Here is a 23,891-nt window from a genome sequence, read left to right as displayed (position 1 = left end):
ATTCCAGGAGGCAAGCCCTAAGTCTATTCAGCTTGTTTTTCATAATGCTTGGATAACCCTAGATGCAAATGGGCAAAAGAAGAACACCTATGGACAATGATCTTGGTGTTTTGGGTGAGGAATCTAGTTAGGAAGGGAGCACAGGCTGTTTGTAGCCCCAAGAAAAAGGTCAAACGGGGCTTGTGTGCTCGCTGAACCCCCGCCCTCTTCCTTTGAATGTTAAACAGCCTCTAACTTCTTCTTTTCTGTCCTTCCTATCTTTGGTGGCTTCCTTGAAGTGGCTCAGTGGTGCGTGCAACCCCACAGTTCCTGCTCCCTCCAGCTATGACTCACAGAGTCCTTCTGTTAACAGGTACACTAGGGACTTGGGAGGGGGGGCTCAGGGTGAGGAGGAGGAGATCTTTGAGTCTGAGTGGAAAGACAGGGCACAGAATGTCTAGGTGTTAGACTGGGGGAAGACCAAGGGGGATTTGGGGAAGAATAAGGGATTCAAGAAGCAGAGAATAGAATTAGACCAAGATGAAATGCCCACAGAAGCTTGGATGAATAATTAAATTCATAGACTATACAATGGGATTTGGCTGGCCTTTTCACTTTATAGGAAACTGAGGCCACAGAGAGGTGGAATGATATGCCCAGGGGTGCATAATACATATTGGAGTCTGAGTGTTTCTTCTTGGATTATATCTTACTACCTTCACTTTGCCTACAGTTCTATTTTCCAAGAACCAAAGTGTAAATATTTGTTGAATGACTGACCAAATGATTAAAAGTTATTTCGTTTTATGGCTGTGCTTTGTGGGGAATGAACCAAAGAAGGGAAAAAAGTACTGAGAGTTGCGTAGGGAAGAAATTGCCTAATTAAGAGTCTTTAGGAATTTGATTTTTAGCAGGGTAGGAGTATAGGGTGGAACTCAGAGATTGGGTGGATATGGATATACCCCATATCACATTTGTGGTCCTTAGGCCAGGAGTCAGCAAATTATGGCCTGTGGGCATTCAGGGAGGATTCCTCCCACCTGTTTTTGTACGACTGTGAGGCATAGGTCTTAGATGAGCATTTATTTATTTTTATTTTAAATTAAAAAAAAATAGGCTCCACACCAAGCATTGAGCTCAATGCAGGACTTGAACTCAAAACCCTGAGATCAAGACCTGAGTTGAGATCAAGAGTTAGTTGCTCAATGGACTTAAGCCACTTAGGCGCCCCTCAGATGAGCATTTATAATTGATTCATGATAGGGTATGTTAACTCTGAATCCCAGTGAAATGACATTATCTTTCCCAAGGAATTCCATTTGTCTAATATACACTGTTTGCTTCTTGGACTACAAAACCTAAAATATTTACTATCTGGACCTTTATAAGAACAATGCCAATCTCTGCCTCAGGCTCGCAGAGCTAGACCTGGGAGGCAGACATCTCCATGCTGGGTTGGGGTGAATTTCAGCAGGTAGATGCATGGAGCAGGAGGGCAAGCTGCTTTCTTATCTCCTTATCTCCACCTGACCCTCACCCTTTCTCCTCCCTTTAGCCTTGGTCTTACTATGTGATGGGTTCAACCTGGACACTAAAAATGCAGAGATCTTCCAAGAGAATGCAAGGGGCTTCGGGCACAGCGTGGTCCAGCTTGAGGGATCCCGGTAAGGACCACAGATGGAGGTCTCTGTTTTATACTTTTTCTCTTTAAAACATATATACCTGAAAAAAAATCACCATTTCCTTGGTTATTTTCTTGATTTATTTTTTGAAAGGTAATACAGAGTTCTAAATCCAAAAGATAGAATGCAATAGTTAAAAGTCTCCTCAGCACACACTCCCTTTCCCACTTCCCTCCCTACTCAGGAAGGTCCCTGGTAAATGATTTCTTGTAGGTTCTCCAGAGAGATTCTATGCTGTGTGTGCCTCCATATTTCCCTAACCCTGATCCCACACACAATTTGTAGCACGTTATACTTAAACTGCAGCCTGCTGCCTACTTTTGTAAATCAATTTTATTAACACAACCCTCATCCCAACTTGCCATTCATTATTAATGGCTGCTTTGGAGCTACAATGGTAGAGTCAAGAGGCTTCAGAAGAAAGTATATGGCCTGCAAAGCCTAAAATACTTAGCTATATGAAGTAATATTTATGAAAATAATATTATCTTTCCAAAAAAAGTTTGCTGGCCTCTGCTCTATACTGAACTTTGCCTTTTTTTTTTTTTTCTTAATAGGGCTTGGTTATTTTACCAGATAAATGCATAAAGACCTTACTCATTTTAAAAAAGATTTATTTATTTATTTATTTGAGAGAGAGCGTGTGCACAAGTGCAGAGTAGAGGAGCAGAGGGAGAGGGAGACAGAATCTCAAACAGACACTGTGTGGAGTGCAGAGCCCTACACGGGGCTTGATCTCATGACCCTGAGATTAAGGCCGGAGCTGGAACCAAGAGTCAGATGCTTAACCCACTGTGCCACCCAGGAGCCCCATTTTTTAAAAAAGATTTATTTATCTTACTCATTCTTTTTTATACTTGGATATTCTATTATTTGGACCTATTATAATTTACATCAATATTACATTTAAATATTATCTTAATAGACATTAGATTTTTTTTTAGACATTAGATTGTTTCCAAACTTTTGTGATGTGAAAAATGCTGTCATTTTGCACATGTGCAAATATGTTTGGAAGTAAATTCCTAGAACTAGGATTCCTGGATCAAAGGGTACATATGCATGTATAATGCTAAGATTTTTCCAGATTACCCTCTACAGAGGTGGCAACAATTTACACTCACACCAGAAATTTATGGTAATGCCTACTTCCCTACCCATTTCCAACCCAATATGTCATCAAACTTACTGATCTTTGCAAATTGGGTAGGTGAGATATGGTATCTCAATTTATTTTTATTTTTTATTTTTTATTTTTTTTCAATTTAGTTTTAAATTATATTTATTATTATTATTATTTTGTATTTTTTAATTGGAGTTTGATTTGCCAACATATAGTATAACACCCAGTGCTCATCCTGTCAAGTGCCCCCCCTCAGTGCTCAGCCATTAGAAACGATGAATACCCACCATTTACTTCAAAGTGGATGGAACTGGAGGGTACTATGCTGCGCAAAATAAATCAATTGGAGAAGGACAAACATGATATGGTTTCGTTCATTTGGGGAATATAAAAAATAGTGAAAGGGATTAAAGGGGAAAGGAGAGAAAATGAGTGGGAAATATCAGGGTGACAGCACATGAATTTATTTTTTAAAATGAGAGATGTATTTCCTTTTCTGTGAACACCTTTTTCTTATCTGTTGCTCATTTTTCTTTAAAAAAATTTTTTTATTGGAGTTCAATTTGCCAACATATAGCATAACACCCAGTGCTCATCCCGCCAAGTGCCCCCCTCAGTGCCCATCACCCACTCACCCCAAACCCCCGCCCACCTCCCCTTCCACCACCCCTTGTTCATTTCCCAGAGTTAGGTGTCTCTCATGTTTTGTCACTCTCACTGATATTTTCACTCATTTTCTCTCCTTTCCTCTTTATTCCCTTTCACTGTTTTTTATAGCCCCCAAATTAATGAGACCATATAATGTTTGTCCTTTTCCGATTGACTTATTTCACTCAGCATAATACCCTCCAGGTCCCTCCACGTTGAAGCAAATGGTGGGTATTTGTCGTTTCTAATTGTTGCCCATTTTTCTGTTGTTGTTGTTTTTTTTCTTATTGGTTTGCAGGAGCTCTGACTATATTGAGGAAAGTAGTCTGTAGCATGAGTTGCTAATCTCCCTCTACCCAGTTTATTGTTTGTCCTTGGACTTTGCTTGTGGTAGTTTATCACATTTAGAATTAAAAAAATTTGAATTCAATTAACCAACATATAGTACATCATTAGTTTCAGATGTAGAGTTCAATGATGCATCAGTTGCATATAACACCCAGTGCTCATCACATCACGTGCCCTCCTTAATGCCTGTCACCCAGTTACCCCATCCTTTTTTTTTATTTTTTTATTTTTTATTTATTTATGATAGTCACAGAGAGAGAGAGAGAGAGGCAGAGACACAGGCAGAGGGAGAAGCAGGCTCCAAGCACCGGGAGCCCGATGTGGGATTCGATCCCGGGTCTCCAGGATCGTGCCCTGGGCCAAAGGCAGGTGCCAAACCGCTGCGCCACCCAGGGATCCCACCCCATCCTTTTGCCCACCTTCCCTCCAGCAATCTTCAATTTGTTTCCTATAGTTACGAGTCTCTCATGGTTTGTCTCTTTCTCTGATTTCTTCCCATTAGATTCTCCTTCTCTTCTCCTATGATCCTCTGCACCATTTCTTATATTCCACATATGAGTGAAACCATATGATAATTGTTTTTATCTGATTGACTTATTTTGCTTAGCATAATACCCTCTAGTTTATCCACATCAATGTAAATGGTAAGGTTTCATCCTTTTTGATGGATGAGTAATATTCCATTATATATATATAACATTTATTATATATATATAATATAAATCTCACATCTTCTTTATCCATTCATCTGTTTTTGCTGGACATCTGGGCTTCCTCCACAGTTTGGCTATTGTGGGCATTGCTGGTATAAACGTTGGGGTGCACGTCCTCTTTCGAATCACTGTTTGTATCCTTTGGGTAAATATTGGGCAGTGCACTTGCTGTGTTGTAGGGTCATTCTATTTTGAACTTTTTGAGGAATCTCCATACTGTTTTCCAGAGTGGCTGCCCCAGTTCACATTCCCACCAACAGTGTAAGAGGGTTCCCGTTTCTCCACATCCTCACCAGCATTTGTTGTTTCCTGACTTGTTAATTTCAGCCATTCTTACTGGTGCAACCTGATATCTCATTGTGGTTTTGATCTGTATTTTCCTGATGCCAAGTGATGTTGAGTATTTTCTCATGTCTATTGGCCATTTGCACATACAGAAAAAAATTTTTAAGTTTTTTTTTAAGTTTTTTTTATTTTTTATTTATGATAGGCACACAGTGAGAGAGAGAGGCAGAGACATAGGCAGAGGGAGAAGCAGGCTCTATGCACTGGGAGCCCGACATGGGATTCGATTCCGGGTCCCCAGGATCGCGCCTTGGGCCAAAGGCAGGCGCCAAACCGCTGCGCCACCCAGGGATCCCAATTTTTAAGTTTTTAAATAAAGATTTCAATTTATTTATTCATGATATACACACAGAGAGAGGCAGAGACATAGGCAGAGGGAGAAGCGGGCTCACTGTGGGGAGCCTGATGCGGGACTTAATCCCAGGATTCGGGATCATGACCTGAGCCAAAGGCAAACACTCAACCACTTTTCCACCTAGGCATCCCAAAATTTCTAAAGTTTTAAAATGTAATTCCAGGTGGTTAATATACTGTGTTATATTAGTTTTAGGTGTACAATATAGTGATTCAACACTTCCATACAATACCCAGTGCTCATCACGAGTGCACTCCTTAATCCCCATCATTGATTTAATTCATCCCCTGCTCCTCTCCCTTTTGGTCACCAACAGTTTGTTCTCTGTAGTTAAGAATTTATCTCTTGGTTTGCTTCTCTTTCCTTTTTTTGTCCCTTTACTTGTTTGCTTGGTTTCTTAAATTCCACATATGAGCAAAATCATATGGTATTTGTCTTTCTCTAATTGACTTATTTCGTTTAGTTTAGCATAATACTCTCTAGCTCTATCCATGTCATTGCAAATGGCATGATTTCATTCTTTTTTATGGTCGAGTAATATTCCATTGTGTGTGTGTGTGTGTGTGTGTGTGTGTATATATATATCATAACTTTTTAATTTTTATTTATTTTTAATTTTTTAAAAAAGCTTTTATTTATTTATTCACGAAAGACACAGAGAAAGAGAGAGGCAGAGACACAGGCAGAGGGAGAAGCAGGCTCCATGCAGGGAGCCTGATTGTGGGACTCGATCCCGGGACTCCAGGATTACACCCTGGGCCGAAGGCAGGTGCTAAACTGCTGAGCCAGCCAGGGATCCCCCCTAACTTATTTTTTAAAAAGATTTTTTTCGTAAGTAATCTCTACACTCAATGTGGGGCCCAAACTCACAATCGCAAGATCAAGAGTCACACACTCGGGATCCCTGGGTGGCGCAGCGGTTTGGCGCCTGCCTTTGGCCCAAGGCGTGATCCTGGAGACTCGGGATCGAATCCCACATCGGGCTCCCGGTGCATGGAGCCTGCTTCTCCCTCTGCCTGTGTCTCTGCCCCCCCCCCTCTCTCTGTGTGACTATCATAAATAAATAAAAAATTAAAAAAAAAGTCACACACTCTACTAACTGAGCCAGCCGTGCACCCCGATATACCACATCTTCTTTACCCATTCATCTGTCAATGGACGTGTGAGCTCTTTCCATAATTTGGCTATTGTAGATAATGCTGGTATAAACATTGGGGCGCATGTATCCCTTTGAATTAGTATTTTTGTATCGTATACTGCAATACCCAGTAATGCAATTGCTGGATCATAGGATAGTTCTATTTTCAACCTTTGAGGAAACTCCATGTGTTTTCCAGAGTGGCTGCACCAGTTTGCATTCCTACCAACAGTGCAAGAGAGTTCCCCTTTCAACACCTGTTGTTTCTCGTGTTTTTTTTTTTTTTTTTAATTTAATTTAATTTTTATTTTAGCCATGCTGACAGGTGTAAGGTGATAGTTCATTATGGTTTTGATTTGCATTTCCCTGATAGTACATACAGAAATTTATTTAAAATAACTGTGGTTGAATTCATTCACTAAAAAATTAACTTCAGTATAGTTAATATACAGTGTTATATTAATTTAAGGTATACAATATAGGATTCAGGGGGCTCCCTGGGTGGCTCAGTGATTTGGTGCCTGCCTTTGGCCCAGGACACGATCCTGGAGCCCTGGGATGGAGTCCCGTGTGGGGCTCCCTGCATGGAGCCTGCTTCTCCCTCCGCCTGTGTATCTGCCTCTCTCTTTCTCTCTCTCTCCCTCTATGTCTATCATGAATAAATAAATAAATAAATCTTAAAAAAAAAACAAAAAAAAACCCTATATAGGATTCAACAATTTATATATATATTTATTTTTTAATGAATATGCTCTTTTTTTCCTGTATATTTTTTTATTTGAGTTTAACCTGCCAACATATAGTATAACACCCAGTGCTCATCCCGTCAAGTGCCCCCCTAAGTACCCGTCACCCAGTCACCCTGTCTCCCCGCCCACCTCCCTTTCCACTACCCCTTGTTTGTTTCCCAGAGTTAGGTGTCTCTCATGTTCTGTCTCCCTCTCTGATATTTCCCACTCATTTTCTCTCCTTTCCCCTTTATTTATTTATTTAAAAAAATGTTTTATTGGAGTTAAATTTGCCAACATATAGCATAACACCCAGTGCTCATCCCGCCAAGTGCCCCCTCAGTGCCCATCACCCACTCATCCCAAACCCCCGCCCACCTCCCCTTCCACTACCCCTTGTTCGTTTCCCAGAGTTAGGTGTCTCTCATGTTCTATCACCCTCACTGATATTTCCCACTCATTTTCTCTCCTTTCCCCTTTAATCCCTTTCACTATTTTTTATATTCCTCAAATGAATGAGACCGTATAACATTTGTCCTTTTCCGATGGACTTCCTTCGTTCAGCATAATACCCTCCAGTTCCCGTCCACGTTGAGGCAAATGGCTCGTTTCTAATGGCTGAGTAATATTCCACTGTATACATAGACCACATCTTCTTTTTTTTTTCAAAGATTTTATTTATTTATTCATAGAGACACACACACACACACACACACACAGAGAGAGAGAGAGAGAGAGAGAGAGAGAGAGAGAGAGAGAGAGAGAGAGGCAGAGACACCGGCAGAGGGAGAAGCAGGTCCATGCAGGGAGCCCAACGTGGGACTTGATCCTGGGTCTCCAGGATCACACCTCAGGCTGCAGGCGGCGCTAAACCGCTGCGCCACGGGGGCTGCCCCCACATCTTCTTTATCCACTCATCTGTCGATGGACACCAGGCTCCTTCCACAGTTTGGCTATAGTGGACATTGCTGCTATAAACATTGGGGTGCAGGTGTCCCGGCGTTTCATTGCATCTGAATCTTTGGGGTAAATCCCCAGCGGTGCGATTGCTGGGTCGTAGGGCAGGTCTATTTTTAACTCTTTGAGGAACCTCCACACAGTTTTCCAGAGTGGCTGCACCAGTTCACATTCCCACCAACAGTGCAAGAGGGTTCCCCTTTCTCCACATCCTCTCCAACATTTGTTGTTTCCTGTCTTGTTAATTTTCCCCATTCTCACTGCTGTGAGGTGGTATCTCATTGTGGTTTGATTTGTATTTCCCTGATGGCAAGTGATGCAGAGCATTTTCTCATGTGCATGTTGGCCATGTCTATGTCTTCCTCTGTGAGATTTCTCCTCATGTCTTTTGCCCATTTCATGATTGGATTGCTTGTTTCTTTGCTGTTGAGTTTAATAAGTTCTTTACAGATCTTGGAAACTAGTCCTTTATCTGATACGTCATTTGCAAATATCTTCTCCCATTCTGTAGGTTGTCTTTTAGTTTTGTTGACTGTATCCTTTGCTGTGCAAAAGCTTCTTATCTTGATGAAGTCCCAATAGTTCATTTTTGCTTTTGTTTCTTTTGCCTTCGTGGATGTATCTTGCAAGAAGTTGCTGTGGCCGAGTTCAAAAAGGATGTAGCCTGTGTTCTTCTCTAGGATTTTGATGGATTCTTGTCTCACATTTAGATCTTTCATCCATTTTGAGTTTATCTTCATGTCTGGTATAAGAGAATGGTCCAGTTTCATTCTTCTGCATGTGGATGTCCAATTTTCCCAGCACCATTTATTAAAGAGTCTGTCCTTTTTCCAGTGGATAGTCTTTCCTGCTTTGTCAAATATTAGTTGACCGTAGAGCGGAGGGCCCATTTCTGGGTTCTCTATTCTGTTCCATTGATCTATGTGTCTGTTTTTGTGCCAGTACCACACTGTCTTGATGATCACAGTCTGTAGTACAACTTGAAATCTGGCATTGTGATACTCCGGCTCTGGTTTTCTTTTTCAATATTCCCCTGGCTATTCGGAGTCTTTTCTAATTCCACACAAATCTTAAGATTATTTGTTCCAACTCTGTGAAGAAAGTGCATGGTATTTTGATAGGGATTGCATTGAATGTGTAAATTTGCCCTGGGTAGCATATACATTTTCACAATATTAATTCTTCTAATCCATGAACATGGAATATTTTTCCATCTCTATGTGTCTTCCTCAATTTCTTTCAGAAGTGTTCTGTAGTTTTTAGGGTATAGATCTTTTACCTCTTTGGTTAGGTTTATTCCTAGGTATCTGATGCTTTTGGGTGCAATTGTAAATGGGATTGACTTCTTAATTTCTCTTTCTTCAGTCTCATTGTTAGTGTATAGAAATGCCACTGACTTCTGGGCATTGATTTTGTATCCTGCCACGCTACCGAATTGCTGTATGAGTTCTAGCAATCTTGGGGTGGAGTCTTTTGGTTTTTCTATGTACAGTATTGTGTCATCTGGGAAGAGGGAGAGTTTGACTTCTTTGCCTATTAGAAAGCCTTTTATTTCTTTTTGTTGTCTGATTGCTGAGGCTAGGACTTCCAGTACTATGTTGAATAGAGTGGTGAGTGGACATCCCTGTCTTGTTCCTGATCTTAGGGGAAAGGCTCTCAGTATTTCCCCATTGAGAATGATATCTGCTGTGAGTTCTTCGTAGATGGCTTTTAAGATGCTGAGGAATGTTACCTCTATCCCTACACTCTGAGGAGTTTTGATCAGGAATGGATGCTGTATTTTGTCAAATGCTTTCTCTGCATCTATTGAGAGGATCATATAGCTCTGGTTTTTTTCTCTTGTTGATGTGATCTATCATGTTGATTGTTTTACGAGTGTTGAACCAACTTTGCATCCCAGGGATAAATCCCACTTGGTCATGGTGAAAAATCTTCTTAAAGTACTGTTGGATTCTATTGGCTAGTATCTTTTTGAGAATTTTTGCATCTGTTTTCATCAGGGATATTGGTCTATAATTCTTTTTGGTGGGGTCTTTGGTTTTGGAATTAAGGTGATGCTGGCCTCATAGAACAAGTTTGGAAGTATTCTGTCCCTTTCTATCTTTCGGGACAGCTTTAACAGAATAGGTATTTATTTATTTATTTATTTATTTATTTATTTATGTTTTTTCTTTAAATGTTTGATAGAATTCTGGGGATCTCTGGGTGGCTCAGCGGTTTAGTGCCTGCCTTTGGCCCAGGGTGCGATCCTGGAGTCCCGGGATCGAGTCCCGCGTCGGGCTCCCAGCGTGGAGCCTGCTCTTCTTCCTCTGCCTGTGTCTCTGCTTCTTTCTCTCTCTCTGTGTCTATCATGAATAAATAAATAAAAGAAAAAAATGTTTGATAGAATTTCCCTGGGAAGCCATTTGGATCTGGACTTTTGTGTCTTGGGAGGTTTTTGATGACTGCTTCAATTTCCTCCCAGTTATTGGCCTGTTCAGGTTTTCTATTTCTTCCTGTTCCAGTTTTGGTAGTTTGTGGTTTTCCAGAAATGCGTCCATTTCTCCTAGATTGCCTAGTTTATTGGTGTATAGCTGCTCATAATACATTTTAAAAATCGTTTGTATTTCCTTGGTATTGGTTGTGATCTCTCCTTTTTCATTCGTGATTTTATTAATTTGAGTCTTTTCTCTTTTGTTTTTAATAAGGCTGGCTAATGTTTTATCTATCTTAATAATTCTTTCAAAGAACCAACTCCTGGTTTTGTTGATCTGTTCTACAGTTCTTCTGGTCTCTATTTCATTGAGTTCTGCTCAAATCTTTATTAACTCTCTTCTGCTGAGTGTAAGTTTTATCTGCTGTTATTTCTCCAGTTCCTTTTGGGTGTGAGGTTAGCTTGTGTATTTGAGTTTTTTCCAATTTTTTGAGGGATGCTTGTATTGTGATGTATTTCCCTCTTAGGACTGCCTTTGCTGTATCCCAAAGATTTTGAACGGTTGTATCTTAATTTTCATTAGTTTCCATGGGATTCAACAATTTTTATTTTTTTTAAAGATTTATTTATTTATTTATTCATGATAGAGAGAGAGAGAGAGAGAGAGGCAGAGACACAGGAGGAGGGAGAAGCAGGCTCCATGCCGGGACCCCGACGTGGGACTCGATCCCGGGACTCGAAGATCGGGCCCTGGGCCAAAGGCAGGCGCCAAACTGCTGAGCCTCCCAGGGATCCCCAGGATTCAACAATCTTTAAATGACTTCTTGGTTTTGTGTAATTCTTTTTTTTTTTAAGATTTTATTTATTTGAGAGAGAGCACAAGAGCAGAGGGAGGGGCAGAGAGGGGGAGACATGCTGACTCCCTGTCAAGACCTGAGCCAAAGGCAGACGCTTAGCAGACAGAGCCACACAGGCGTCCCCTAGGACGCTTTAAATACTTGGTTGTCAAGGGCCATTTCTATCACTGCAGAAAGTTCTATCAGACAGTGCTATGTGAGATTTGACAGGAGGGGGAATTCAGTACTTCACAAATCAGGACACAGCAGCAGCTCAGCTGAAACCTACTGGTATAGAGACATAGTAACAGAGAAAATCATTTCCTTGATAAGACAGGTCTATTGGCCAGGTAGGAAGGATGTTTCCATATTGATAGGATAGGAACATGTGATCTCCATGCGGCCTAAATATGTGTGCCAGTTATGTTTGCTATTTCATGATGTGCAATGCTTCCTCATAGACCCAGCTTGGTTCTTCTCCAGTGCCTCCTCTTGGAGTTGTACCTGATTTTATTACCAGTTTTCTTTTTTCTTAAATTTTTATTTATTTATGATAGTCACACAGAGAGAGAGAGAGAGAGAGAGAGGCAGAGACACAGGCAGAGGGAGAAGCAGGCTGCATGCAGGGAGCCCGACGTGGGATTCGATCCTGGGTCTCCAGGATCATGCCCCGGGCCAAAGACAGGCGCTAAACTGCTGCGCCACCCAGGGATCCCCTTATTACCAGTTTTCATCCGAATCCACTGGGGAATGGGACGATTCTGCTTTTGTTTCTTGGCCAGGAATTGCTTGATTCTGAAAGTCTTGTGAGAAGACATAGCGATCACAGTCAACCACATGCAACCAGGATGGCAGTGAAAAGGCAGTTTTGTGTAATTCTTAGAGAAGCTCTTCTCCTTTTTTTTTTTCACACAATGACAAAATGTATTTTTATAGATATTATGTACCAATAATGTATTTAAACAAATATATTTCAAAACATTCTGCACAAAGAACTTACAGATCACAATTACTTAATAACAAAATGTCCAGTTCTTTAGGAAATTGTTTGTAATTTAAGGGACTTAACTACAACAAAATTTTTAAAACTAAAGAAATTACTTTATGGCACAGGACATCACAACTTATGTAACAAAGCAGGCAGATTTTGTTGTAGACACAGGATGGAGGGAAATCTAATTTAAATTAAAAATTCAGGTAATGGGTATTCCTACATTTAAGCATCAGTTTTGTTTAGAAAAATTAAAAACTTCCCAAATATTAGCAGCATACCTTTCTACCTTTACAATTCAGAATTTTACTGTTCATCTGTCAAATATATGACAGTATCTGGTTAATTTCTTAAACTTAACTATCAGTGTTACCCTTGAGATGCTGACCCTGTTGCATTTCCTTTCATATTTTTTTTCTCAATGAACCTATGGCCTTTGACAGGGAAGGTAACTGAAACACATTTAGATAAAAACTGGTCTTACAGGGCAGCCGGGGTGGCTCAGCGGTTTAGCGCCGCCTGCAGCCCAGGGCGTGATCCTGGAGACCGGGATTGAGTCCCACGTTGGGCTCCCTGCATGGGGCCAGCTTCTCCCTCTGCCTGTGTCTCTGCCTCTCTCTCTCTCCTCTCTGAATAAATAAGTAAATAAATAAATAAATAAATAAATAAATAAATCTTTAAAAAAAACTGGTAGATACTTTATTCATGAATAATTCAGCAAGTACTATTGAAAGCCTACTACATTTCCAGGTCTAGAAAGAGCAAGAAAGACACAGAGTCTGCCTCCAGGGAGCTCACCATCTAGACTATAGCAGGCCCAGCACTTGTTCAGGATTACTATGAGCCTTCCTTTCATCTTTCAAGATTTGCATAGATATTGATTTCCTCTGTAAGGGCAAATAAAATCTTCCCTTACACATATCATTCTTTATATTATCATAAGGGGAATTCTGAAGTCTGTGTGTTGACAAAGTCTACACTTTGCTTTCTCCAATTGCCCTTCTGGGCCTTCTGACAATGTCAGATATTTTCTTTCCCTCTTGGTTCTGCACAACACACTCTGTGCTTTTGCCAATCCAGTTGGCATTTTCTGTGACACTTTCTTTTCTCCTTCACTGTTTTTTGTTTCCTTCCTCCTTATTAAAAAAACAGTCACTGGGGCTTTTCCAGGATCCCTTTCCTGACTTCTTATTCATATCGGTGACTAAACTTAACACCGCCTTAAATGTTGGGTCTTTAGTAAGCATAAAAACCAGAATTAGCAATTTTCTAGAGCTCTGTTGTGAATTGAGATCTTTCCAATACTCTCTTCCTGAATGCTATTGAGAAATATTACCCTCAATAAGAAGGATTTCTTGAAGATTCCTGTTTTAAAAGTAGTATTAAGAGACTGATAAAGTATACATAACTCAGCAAAGAATGCTTCTACTTTATTCTCAGTTCCTACCAACTACTGTATTCTGCAAGATCATAGTTAAAACTCTTTGGTGTGGGATATCAATTTTACACACAGGGCTAGATCAAAAAATTCCATTTTGGGGTCTCGGATATGTTTGAAACTTAAACAAAACCTAAATGATAAAAAGCTGAGATAGATAACTATTCATTTCTATGTCTATGTCCTTTATCATAAACAATATACAATTAGGAATTCAACTTTTTTAAAGTCTCCAAGTCAGATGCAATCAAGCCATGTATGTCCTATGGTCCTTTTATAAATTTTTAACTCAGACACATAGAAGATTTGGTAAACTTTAATTTCCCAAATATTCTCAGAAAGAGTTATCAGAAGCATCCACCACTTACAAAACACAGCTAGATAATCCATTGACCCCAAAGTGACCCCAAATGAAATACCTGTTATGTGTTGTGAGGTAGCAACGACAGACTATGATCTTCTGTGGAGATGGTACCCTTTGTGCATAAACATTCCTTCTTCACAGGAAGAGTGTGAATAACAAGAAGGGACAGAGCCACCCTTCATTATTTCATCAGCTACTAGTGTTTTCATACTTTTAAATGCCTGATTTCAGTTTTACAACAATACCAATATTTGGAAAGGTCATCCTATGTTCCAAGCAGCAGATATTAACAACTTCCAACACGATCTCTAGGAATAATTTGAAGTTCTGAACCATGCCTTAGGAAAACATTTCCAACAGTCTGTGCAGGATTTATTCCTATTCCATCATTGGTAATAATTGCACTTGTTGCTGTAGGAACTTTAAATTCTTCTGCTGGAAACTTTAAGACTGCTGTGAGAGGTGTACTTTCAGGAACACTTTCAAGATCACGCTGATCTTAAAGGAAACCTTCGGCATAGTGAAGCCCCTGCGGACGGAGACCCCAACTAGTTCCGCCTAGACTCCCACTTTTTCTGGGGTACCCGGTCCCGCACCCTCTTCCCCTTTCAAGACTTAAAATTTTCCCATTTTTTTTTCTCTGCTGAGCCTTCCTCCTATTTCTGGGAATTGGGAAATTTGTGTGAGGGTTGGCTCTCCTTATTTTCCTCTGGGAGGCAGAACGTCCATGGTCTCCTTCTCTCCCCACATGTCAGTTTTCTCTTGTCCCTGTGGTGATTTGTTCCTACCTGGTCTCCCAGGTTTGTGGTTGGAGCCCCCCAGGAGATAAAGGCTGCCAACCAAACAGGTGGCCTCTACAAGTGTGACTACAGCACGGGCAAGTGTGAGCCCATCCAACTGCAAGGTGAGTCACTGCCCCTCCCTGGGACCCAGGGCTAGGCTTCCACCTGTGCATATACCTGAACTTGCCAGGCATTTCTTTTGTTCTGGGGGAGTCTGTGGTTTGGGGTCCAGGTGTTCAGCTCTCTGCCTCTGTGCTGTATGCAGATTCTACATCAGACACCCTCAGGTACCCTCTTCATATTCCTTCTTATAACTTGTGTCTCTCCTTGACCTGTTGGATCTCCATGTCTCCCAAGTCAAAGTGACCTATGTTTGTCTTCTCAGAGCCCTTTTTGCTCCCTGAAGGTGACCATTTATACATGTCTCCTCAGTCCCTCTGGAGGCGGTGAACATATCTCTGGGCCTGTCTCTGGCATTTGCCACCAACCCTTTCCGACTGCTGGTGAGTTGTCCTGGGTCATGGGAGTGTCCTGAGGGAAGAAGTCAGGGGCCCATGGCTGCTGCGGCTTTGGTCTGTGGAGGTTGGAGGTGCTCGGGTGAAAGGACAGGAAGCATGAACAGCATTTCCCACCTGCAACCTTCCCCCAGGCCTGTGGCCCCACTGTGCACCAAACTTGTAAGGAGAACACCTATGTGAATGGCTTATGCTTCCTGTTTGGATCCAATCTATGGCAGCCGCCGCAGAGTTTCCCAGAGAAGCTCCGAGGTAGGTGGCCTTTGGGAGGGAATACAGATGGGCAGTGTGAGGGTGAGGGCAGGACTGGGGTGGGGGCTGTTTACAGCCTGGGGGATGACTTAGAGGTCTAAATGCAGAAGCTGGAGGAAACTGGGATCCAACAGAGATGATGTGGAGAGATGCAAGGGTCTTGTTATAGCCACTTATCTTTGTAAGATGATGTCCCAACCATTGTCCTTAGAGTAACTACCTGAGTCTCCTGATCATAGCCTCTGAGGGTCTCCCATCCTTTCTACCTCAGTCACTGTACTCTAGGCACTCTGGCTACCTTTCTTCTCCAAGAATGACATCAAGCTGTCCTTACCTCAGGGCCTTTGCAATTACTGTTCCTTCAGCCTGGAATCCTCTTCCCTCAGATCTTAGTGGACAATGCATTATTGTCATTTCAGCTCAAATGTCACCTCTTCAAAGAGGCCTTTCTTGAGCGGTTCTTGTAATCATTTCTACCATCTTGTCATACTTTACCATCTTCATATACATATTTTACTTGTTTCTTTTCTGTCCTTTCTTCTGGAATGTAGCCTTCATGATAGCAGGGATACTATCTTGTTCATTGCTCTATGCTCTTTTTAATTTTTAAAAAGATTTTATTTATTTATTCATGAGAGACACAGAGAGAGAGAGAGAGAGAGGCAGAGACATAGGCAGAGGGAGAAGCAGACTCCATGCAGGGAGCCTGACGCAGGACTTGATCCCGGAACTCTAGGATCACACCCTGAGCTGAAGGCAGACGCTCAACCGCTGAGCCACCCAAGCATCCCTGCTCTGTGCTCTCTCTCTCTCTTTTTTAAAGATTTATTTATTTATTTATTTATTTATTTATTTATGATAGACATATATATATATAGAGAGAGCAAGAGAGGCAAAGACACAGGTAGAGGGAGAAGCAGGCTCCATGCTGGGAGCCCGATGCGCAACTCGATCCTGGGACTCCAGGATCGCACCCTAGGCCAAAGGCAGGCGCTAAACCACTGAGCCACCCAGAGATTCCCCCCTTGCGCTCTTATATCTACTTCTGCTTAATAAATTGCCCTTAAACTTAGTAGCTAAACCCAATAAACATTAATTATATCACAGTTTCTGCAAATCAGGAATCTGGGGATGGCTTAGCTGGGTGCCTCTGCCTCAGGGTTTTTCACGAAATTGAAGTCAACTTGTTAAACTGGAGCTCATCCAAAGGCTTGACTGGGGAAAGATCCACTTCCAAGCTCACTTACAAGATTGTTGGACTGAGGGCCCCGGTTTTCACTGGCTGTTGGCTGGAGGTTTCTCTCAGTTGCTTTTCACATGGGGTTCCCTATAAAGCAGCTCACAACTGCTCCCCATAGAGCAGCTGGCCTCCCTTACAGTGAGTACATAAGGGAGTAGGAGAGCAAGAGAGAAAGAGAGAAAACAGCCAAAAAAGAAATCATAGTCTTCATAATCTAATCTCAGAAGTAATAGTACATTATTTCTGCCATCTTATGTTCGTTTGAAGTGAGTCAAAAATTCCATCTCACTTTCAAGAGAAGGTTACCGTGCAAGGGTGTTATATCCAGGAGGTGAGAATCTTGAAGACCATCTTGGTGGCTGCCTACCACATCCTTGTTCACCAAACATCTGTCGATTGAAAGAGAGTGAGTGAGCGAGTGACTGAATCTTTTCTCAAGCTGCTTTCTACCATTTATTTCTTCAACTGGTTGTCCATCTTTTTTGCTTGGCTTCAAGTTGGTTCTAGAACCAAGGGCTGATATGTCTTCCATTTATAGGTTTTTTTCCCCTTCAAGCTCTGCCCCTTTGTACTTTACTCTCAATGGATAACATTCCTTCCTTCTTCATAAAGAAAATCAAGGTTGCCAGGGATGAACTCCATCTACTTACTCCTCCTTGTTCAAATTTTTGCAACAGTACCACCCTTGGCAGTGTCTCACTGGTTTTAGAGGAAGACCTGAGTGTCCACCTTTCCATGAATCACTCTTCTATCTGGACTTTTGAGGCTTTATCACATCACCAACCTGAAGCCCACATCCTCAATCATTCATTCTCTCCAGGAGCTTAAATTTCTCCTTCCTCCTTTGCATGTAAACATGCTTACACTTACCCATATCTTAAAAGCAATCAACCACCAATATTGATAGCAATGAAAATAACCTTTCCTCTCCCTGGTCTCCTCTACATCTTATGCTGTTTCTCCTTTCCTTCATCATCAAACTTTTCAAAAGAGTTCTCTCTTCTTGTTTCCATTTCCCCCATATTACCATTCTTCACCCTCTGACATGTGTCTTCTCTCCAACCTCTTGCAAATGGCATTTGTGACTTCCTAAATGCCAAATCTCTGTTCTGTCCTCATGTTTACTGACTTTTCTGATGTGACTTACAGATCATCTCTTCCTTCTCCAAACACCTAGATTTCTCCCCTCCTCTCTCTTCCCCTCCCTTCCCCCCTTATTTCCTTCCTCTCCCTTCCCTTCCCTTCTTCTTGCTTCTCCTGCTGCCAAGGGCTTCTGGTAAACTTCATCTCCAGGCAGTCTCCCTCTGCCTTCCTTGCATGTGTAGGGGTACTAGGTTACGGCTTCTATTCTTGTCCAAGTGTTCTTCCAGGCCAATTGCATTCAGTTCTGTGGCTTCAGCTCTTAGCCCCTCTTTAGTGTTCACTCTCAGCATTCAATACTTTTCTTTTAAAAAACATTTTCCGTTCTTATATTCACAAATATATACATATTTATAGTCTTCACTTTGTGCCACAAATGATAGCGTGTTGTACACATTTGATTCTTTTCATTTAACCTATCTTTGAGATTTTCAAAGATTTCTCTGGTTAATTTTCTTTGTATATTTTCCATATAAATGTTAGAGTCTGCTTATCTGTTTTTAAAAAACTAATACTTTTTTGGGGGGGTAATTTTACTTTTTCAAAGATCATACAATAAAATTGGCCTTTATTCGTTTAGTGTACAATTCCATGAATTTTAAGATATGTATATAGATTTTCATTAAAAAAACCAACATGAACATGGGGTGCCTGGCTGGCTCAGTTGGAAGAGCATGTGACTCTTGATCTTCAGATTGTGAGTCCCAGCCCCACATTGGTTGTAGAGATTACTTAAAAATAAAACCTTATAAAAAATCCAACATGAACAGAATGCAATAGTTCTATTACTCCCCTAAAAAGTCCTTTATGCTATCTTTTTATAGTTAGTTGCCTTCTCCCCATCCATCCTAGTCCCTGGCACTTACTAATCTGTTCTTCATCACAATATAGTTTGTCCTTTCAAGAAGCTACATAAATGGAATTACAACCCTTTGAGATTGGCTTCTTTCACTAGTATGAGGTATTTGCAATTCATCTGTGTTGTTATGTATATCAGTAGTTCTTTCCTTTTTTATTGCTAAATAGTATTCCATTGCATAGATTTACTAGTCCCAGTCACAAGTTCATCTGATCACACATTGAAGGATGTTTGGGTTGTTTCCAATGTTTGGCAATCATGAATGGAGTGGCTAGAAACTTTTCATTGCTACAGCAATCTTTCTAAATACAGAAAACAATCATCTCACTTCCTTTTCTAAGAAAACTTCAGTGGCTATTCACTGCCTAAGGGATAAAGTCAAACTTCTTTTTTGGGATAGAGAGGTCCTTCCCAACTGTCCTTTGCTTAATGACATAGGCTCATCTCCATTCCCATCACACAGATTTATCCTAGTAGTGTCATTTCTGTCCCTCAATTCTGTGGAAGGATTTTAGGTTCATCTCCTTTGTATCAGTCAGGGTTTTGACTGGAATAAATGCTTCACCCCAGTTAGAATAATTTGAGAAGGATTTATTAACAAAGGGACTAATTTTATTTGATAGAGTCTTAGGGAGCCACAGTGGATGATCCAGGAATCCAGGGCAAGGAGCAGCAGAGCTGTTACCATTCTTAGGCTGATTGGACAAGGAGAGGGAAGAGTAACCAGAATTCAGAAAGAGAGAGAGTTCTCTGGAGTGTGCTTCCTTGAGAGGAGCAGTGATCTTCCATTGAGAGACACAGCTGGCCCAAAGCAACCTTCCAGGGCAGGAGTAAGAGGAAAATACTCTGATCATACTCTTCTACCTGTCTCTAATCTTCTGTTAAGGCTCCTAATTGGGCAAACCCAAGTAGAAACCAGAAGGCAAAGGAACCCAAAATACATGTGATCCATGTAGGCTGACTTGCTAGGCTGCAGATCAGATTGGAGGAGGGTAGAAGGTGGATTTGGGGCTGGGGACAGAAGGAAGGAGGACATCCAGTATATTGTTATATGTGCTATTCCTTTTTTTCCCATAATTTCTTTCTCCCTTTATATTTATGGCAAATTATTTCTCATTCTCAGAGTTAATTCTGATATCTCTACTTTTCCTGACTTCCTTGGGCAGAATTAACTAAAATTTTCTATTACTTCATCCATATTTCAAATAGTATTAAATAATCAAATTTATTAAACAAATTTAAAAAAGTATTATAAAATGTTTAACTTTCTTTAGACTCAAGGTTTATTTTGCTCCCAAATTTTGCATATAATTGAACTTTTAAATATACTAACACCTGCTGAATTGATTCCACTTTGGATTCTAAGGCATCAGTTTCTTCATGAAAATTTTTCTTTGTTTCTTCTAACATTTCTTGTGTTTATTCTTGTGACTGGCTAATGAAAACATCACCAATTTGATAAGGTATCATTAAGCAGTAGTCATCTATCTGCAAGCATGATGTCCTTAAAAGCATCTCTAAATTTTGTAGTTGTTTCTTTTTTACGACTATTTCTTCCTTCAGCTCTGTGATTCTACTTGTATTCCATGAAAATTTGTTTATCTTTTGTCGATCTTCAAAAGTAAAATTGGCATTTTCTGCAAATGTCTTCTGCATGGCAGCTGACATCTTGGGACTATGTCCATATTTTTATTAAACTTGGAACATGGGTTGCATATTATTTCCCTTTTATTTTTACTGCTTAGCAAAGAGCTAACATGCAAAAAATGAACCCCTGTCTCTGGTGCTTAATTAGTTCATGTTCTTTCTTTTGTTCCCAAAGAATGTCCTCGGCAGGACAGTGATATTGCTTTCTTGATTGATGGCTCTGGTAGCATCAACCCGACTGACTTTCAGCGGATGAAGGAGTTTGTCTCAACTGTGATGGATCAATTCAAGAATTCCAAAACCTTGGTGAGGGCAAATGGATGGGTTAGGAAATAGCTCATGCAAGGCTGGCAAATACAGGGCAACCAGGCAGGCTGCCACTTTCCCCTTTTACTTCTATCGCAGATGTTGCCAAATTGCCAATTGATCATGGTTTTCTTTCATGATTCTCTTTCCTGCTCTGGAATCAGCCTCAGCTTCTTCCAATGCTCTATGAAGCAGGCAGCTTTAACTAATTGATAAGGGTTGGAGTGGGAGATAAAATCCACATCTAATCTCTGGCTGAGTTCTAGTACTTAGAAATGGGAGCTGATGGCAGATCTCTGTCCTGGTGAGGCAAAAAGATTGGGGACAGTGTAGAATTTGGAGGGATTTGGAGACTGGAATGTTTCAATATTTATCTAGGGCCTCCTGGGAGATGGGTAAATGTGAGGAGGGTCATCTTCTCCAGTGTAATACCAGATGCCTGTTCCCAGTTTTCTTTGATGCAGTTCTCTGAAGACTTCCAAATTCATTTTACCTTCAATGAGTTCAAGAAAAATCCTAAGCCATCATTTCTGGTGAAGTCAATAAAACAGCTGTTGGGGAGGACACACACTGCCACAGGAATCCGCAAAGTAGTGTAAGCTCTTTGTTTAGGATGGGGAGGAGGTGATATTTTTTTGTTGGGATTTGAAGAATGCAGAGGGAACACAGACAGGGATGGGATAAAGGACATGAATAAAGGTGTGGAGGAGGGACTCTGCATGGTGTGCTCATGAAATATAAGTTGTAAGTAAAGGTAGGAGTGAAGGGGATATGTGAGGGTGAGGCTAGAGGGAGGCTACAGAGATCATTTGAGGCCAGGTCACTTAAGGCAACTGAAAAGCTAGTGGGGATTCACTGAATGTTTTAAGCAATGAGGAGATGTTACCATATCTTCTTTTGGAACTTCAGTCTGATGTGTGTGTGTGTGTGTGTGTGTGTGTGTGTGTGTAGAGGTGAGGGTGAGGGTTGGGACAAAAGTGCAGGAGCATGAGCTAGAGAGCTGTAGCATCAAACCAGGAAAGGTTTGCAAGGGTTCAATTAAGCTTAAAGATTTGTTTTAATTTAAAAGGAATAATAGTTAAGAAAAATAAATCAATGCAAAAGTATTTAAAGGCAGTGAAGATTTCCTTTCCTTCCACTCTTCTCCCTTCTTCTGTGTCTTTCTGGGTCTTGTGGTAGCCACATCTCAGTGTTCATTCCAGGGGATCCCAAACCCCTCCTGGCTGCATCAGTCTGTGACTCTTGACATTTCCTCCCTAGCATTAAGATGATCTCTGTCTATTCACATTTGACTTTTCTTTCCTCTTCCCTGGACAGAAGAGAACTGTTTCACAGCAGCAGTGGAGCCCGGGAGAATGCCCTTAAGATCCTAGTTGTCATTACAGATGGAGAAAAGTATGGTGATCCCTTGGATTACAAGGATGTCATCCCTGAAGCAGACAGAGAGGGGATCATTCGCTATGTCATTGGGGTAGGAAATGTGGCTCTCTGGGCTGATGCTTCTGTAGAGGGTTTCTGTTTGGATACACCCTCCCTTCACTTTGCAAATATCCCTAAAACCAGGGTGGGCAAAGGGCCACCGCCAGCCCATATGGGCCTATATCAGGCAACTGCTGTTACAATGATGCTATGTAACAGATTATTTCAGAATTCAGTCTTTAAAACAATAAATGAGTCTGTAGTACATCTGGGCAATTTTTCTGGTTTTGACTGGCTCACTCTTATATCTGTAATCATTTGAAGGTTGGTTGGCAGCTCTGGTAATCTTGGCTGAACTCTCTCCATTTCTGAGGGTTGCCAGTTGTGTCTGTTTGCTGGACCGGAATGGCGGGAATAACTGGGGTAACTTGGCTCTTCGGATCCCTGTGTCATCCTCCAATGGGCTAGCCTGGGCATGTCTTCATGGTGAAGGCAGAGGAACAAAAGAGCAAATGGAAATGTTGCAAGTACTTTTTAAAGCCTCTGTCTGCATCGTGTATGATAACATCTACTAATCAATGGATATTAGCAAGACACATGGCTGCACCCAGAGACATAAGCAGGGCAGATTACTCTGCCATGAGTAAGAGGATACAGCAAAGTTTTGGAGGAAAGGGCTTGGATTTAGGAAGGGGTAAAGAGTTGGGATCATCAGTGTAATCCAACTCCCACAGTACCTTATATGACATAGAAAAAGATATCATCATGGGTGCATGACTTGGTAGGTAGGAAACCCCTTCATATAGAGGAAAAGGCTCCCTTTACGCTGGGGAGAGGTCAGACCCACATCAGGAGGCATGGCACAGCAAAGGAACCAAAGGCTGGACTTCAGCTCCTAATTACTCCCTTGACAGACTGCTCTGTGCCCTATCCCAGAGGCCTTCTGGTGTATTCCCTCATTTGACAAATATTGTTTCAGATTCTTTTCCTGCAGAATTTTCTTTGCTGGGTGACACTGCTACCCCCTGATGGTGTCTAATTTGGCTTCTATTCTTTGGTAACAGGTGGGAGATGCTTTCAACCATCTAAAAAATCGTGAAGAGCTTAACATCATTGCATCCAAGCCTCCTCGTGATCATGTGTTCCGGGTGAATAACTTTGAAGCTCTAAAGACCATTCAAAACCAGCTTCAGGAAAAGATCTTTGCAATTGAGGGTAAGTAAGTTAAGGTTCTGCATTCCTGCAGCAGGTCCAGAGGCAGCCCTGAATATGGATTTCTCCTCTAGAGACTAGAACCTCCTAACTCTTGGTATCCTGATTCTCAGCATCAACTCAACTCTCTCCTCTTCTAGTTCTCAGCAAATTTGGTCTCACTTGGTCATTCCCTTTGAAATCAAAAGATCTAGACTTTATTTTTACTTTGCAAACCTTGGCTATAGGCTGGAAAATTGGAGGGTAGGGGAGTCGGGCCTCACACAGTTTATTTCCAAGAATTTGGGTATGTTGCCAATGTTTGACTGTTGGATTCACTGCTGTATCTCCAGTGTCTAGAATAGTGCCTGGTACATTGTGGGTGCTCAATGAATATTTACTGATTACAATAATTTAAAAACTGAGGGGAGTTTCATATACAATCTGGATTTATGATTTCTCTTAAAAAATTGGAAGATTAG

At 41.2% G+C, this 23,891-nt stretch overlaps 1 protein-coding gene and 1 pseudogene across 3 annotated transcripts in view; one reads left to right on the top strand and one right to left on the bottom strand.

Moving 5' to 3' along the window:
* The first annotated feature begins 206 nt into the window (after window positions 1-206).
* The window catches only part of ITGAM (integrin subunit alpha M), a 55,549-nt gene continuing 31,864 nt past the window's right edge, over window positions 207-23,891 (top strand). For all 3 annotated transcript variants that reach the window (XM_038539736.1, XM_038539735.1, XM_038539734.1), the window contains exons 1-9: window positions 207-352; window positions 1,535-1,643; window positions 14,859-14,962; window positions 15,273-15,343; window positions 15,490-15,607; window positions 20,669-20,799; window positions 21,249-21,394; window positions 22,117-22,270; window positions 23,283-23,433. In XM_038539736.1, coding sequence (XP_038395664.1) covers window positions 325-352; window positions 1,535-1,643; window positions 14,859-14,962; window positions 15,273-15,343; window positions 15,490-15,607; window positions 20,669-20,799; window positions 21,249-21,394; window positions 22,117-22,270; window positions 23,283-23,433 — 1,012 coding nt within the window. In that variant the 5' untranslated portion in view covers window positions 207-324. The remainder of the gene's footprint in view (window positions 353-1,534; window positions 1,644-14,858; window positions 14,963-15,272; window positions 15,344-15,489; window positions 15,608-20,668; window positions 20,800-21,248; window positions 21,395-22,116; window positions 22,271-23,282; window positions 23,434-23,891) is intronic.
* Window positions 19,845-20,538, bottom strand: LOC100688051 (annotated as a pseudogene).

This window comes from Canis lupus, chromosome 6 (assembly GCF_011100685.1).
Source record: "Canis lupus familiaris isolate Mischka breed German Shepherd chromosome 6, alternate assembly UU_Cfam_GSD_1.0, whole genome shotgun sequence".
NCBI lineage: Eukaryota > Metazoa > Chordata > Mammalia > Carnivora > Canidae > Canis > Canis lupus.
The sequence above is the reverse complement of the archived record's forward strand: the minus strand, read 5'-3'. Positions and strand labels throughout refer to the sequence as shown.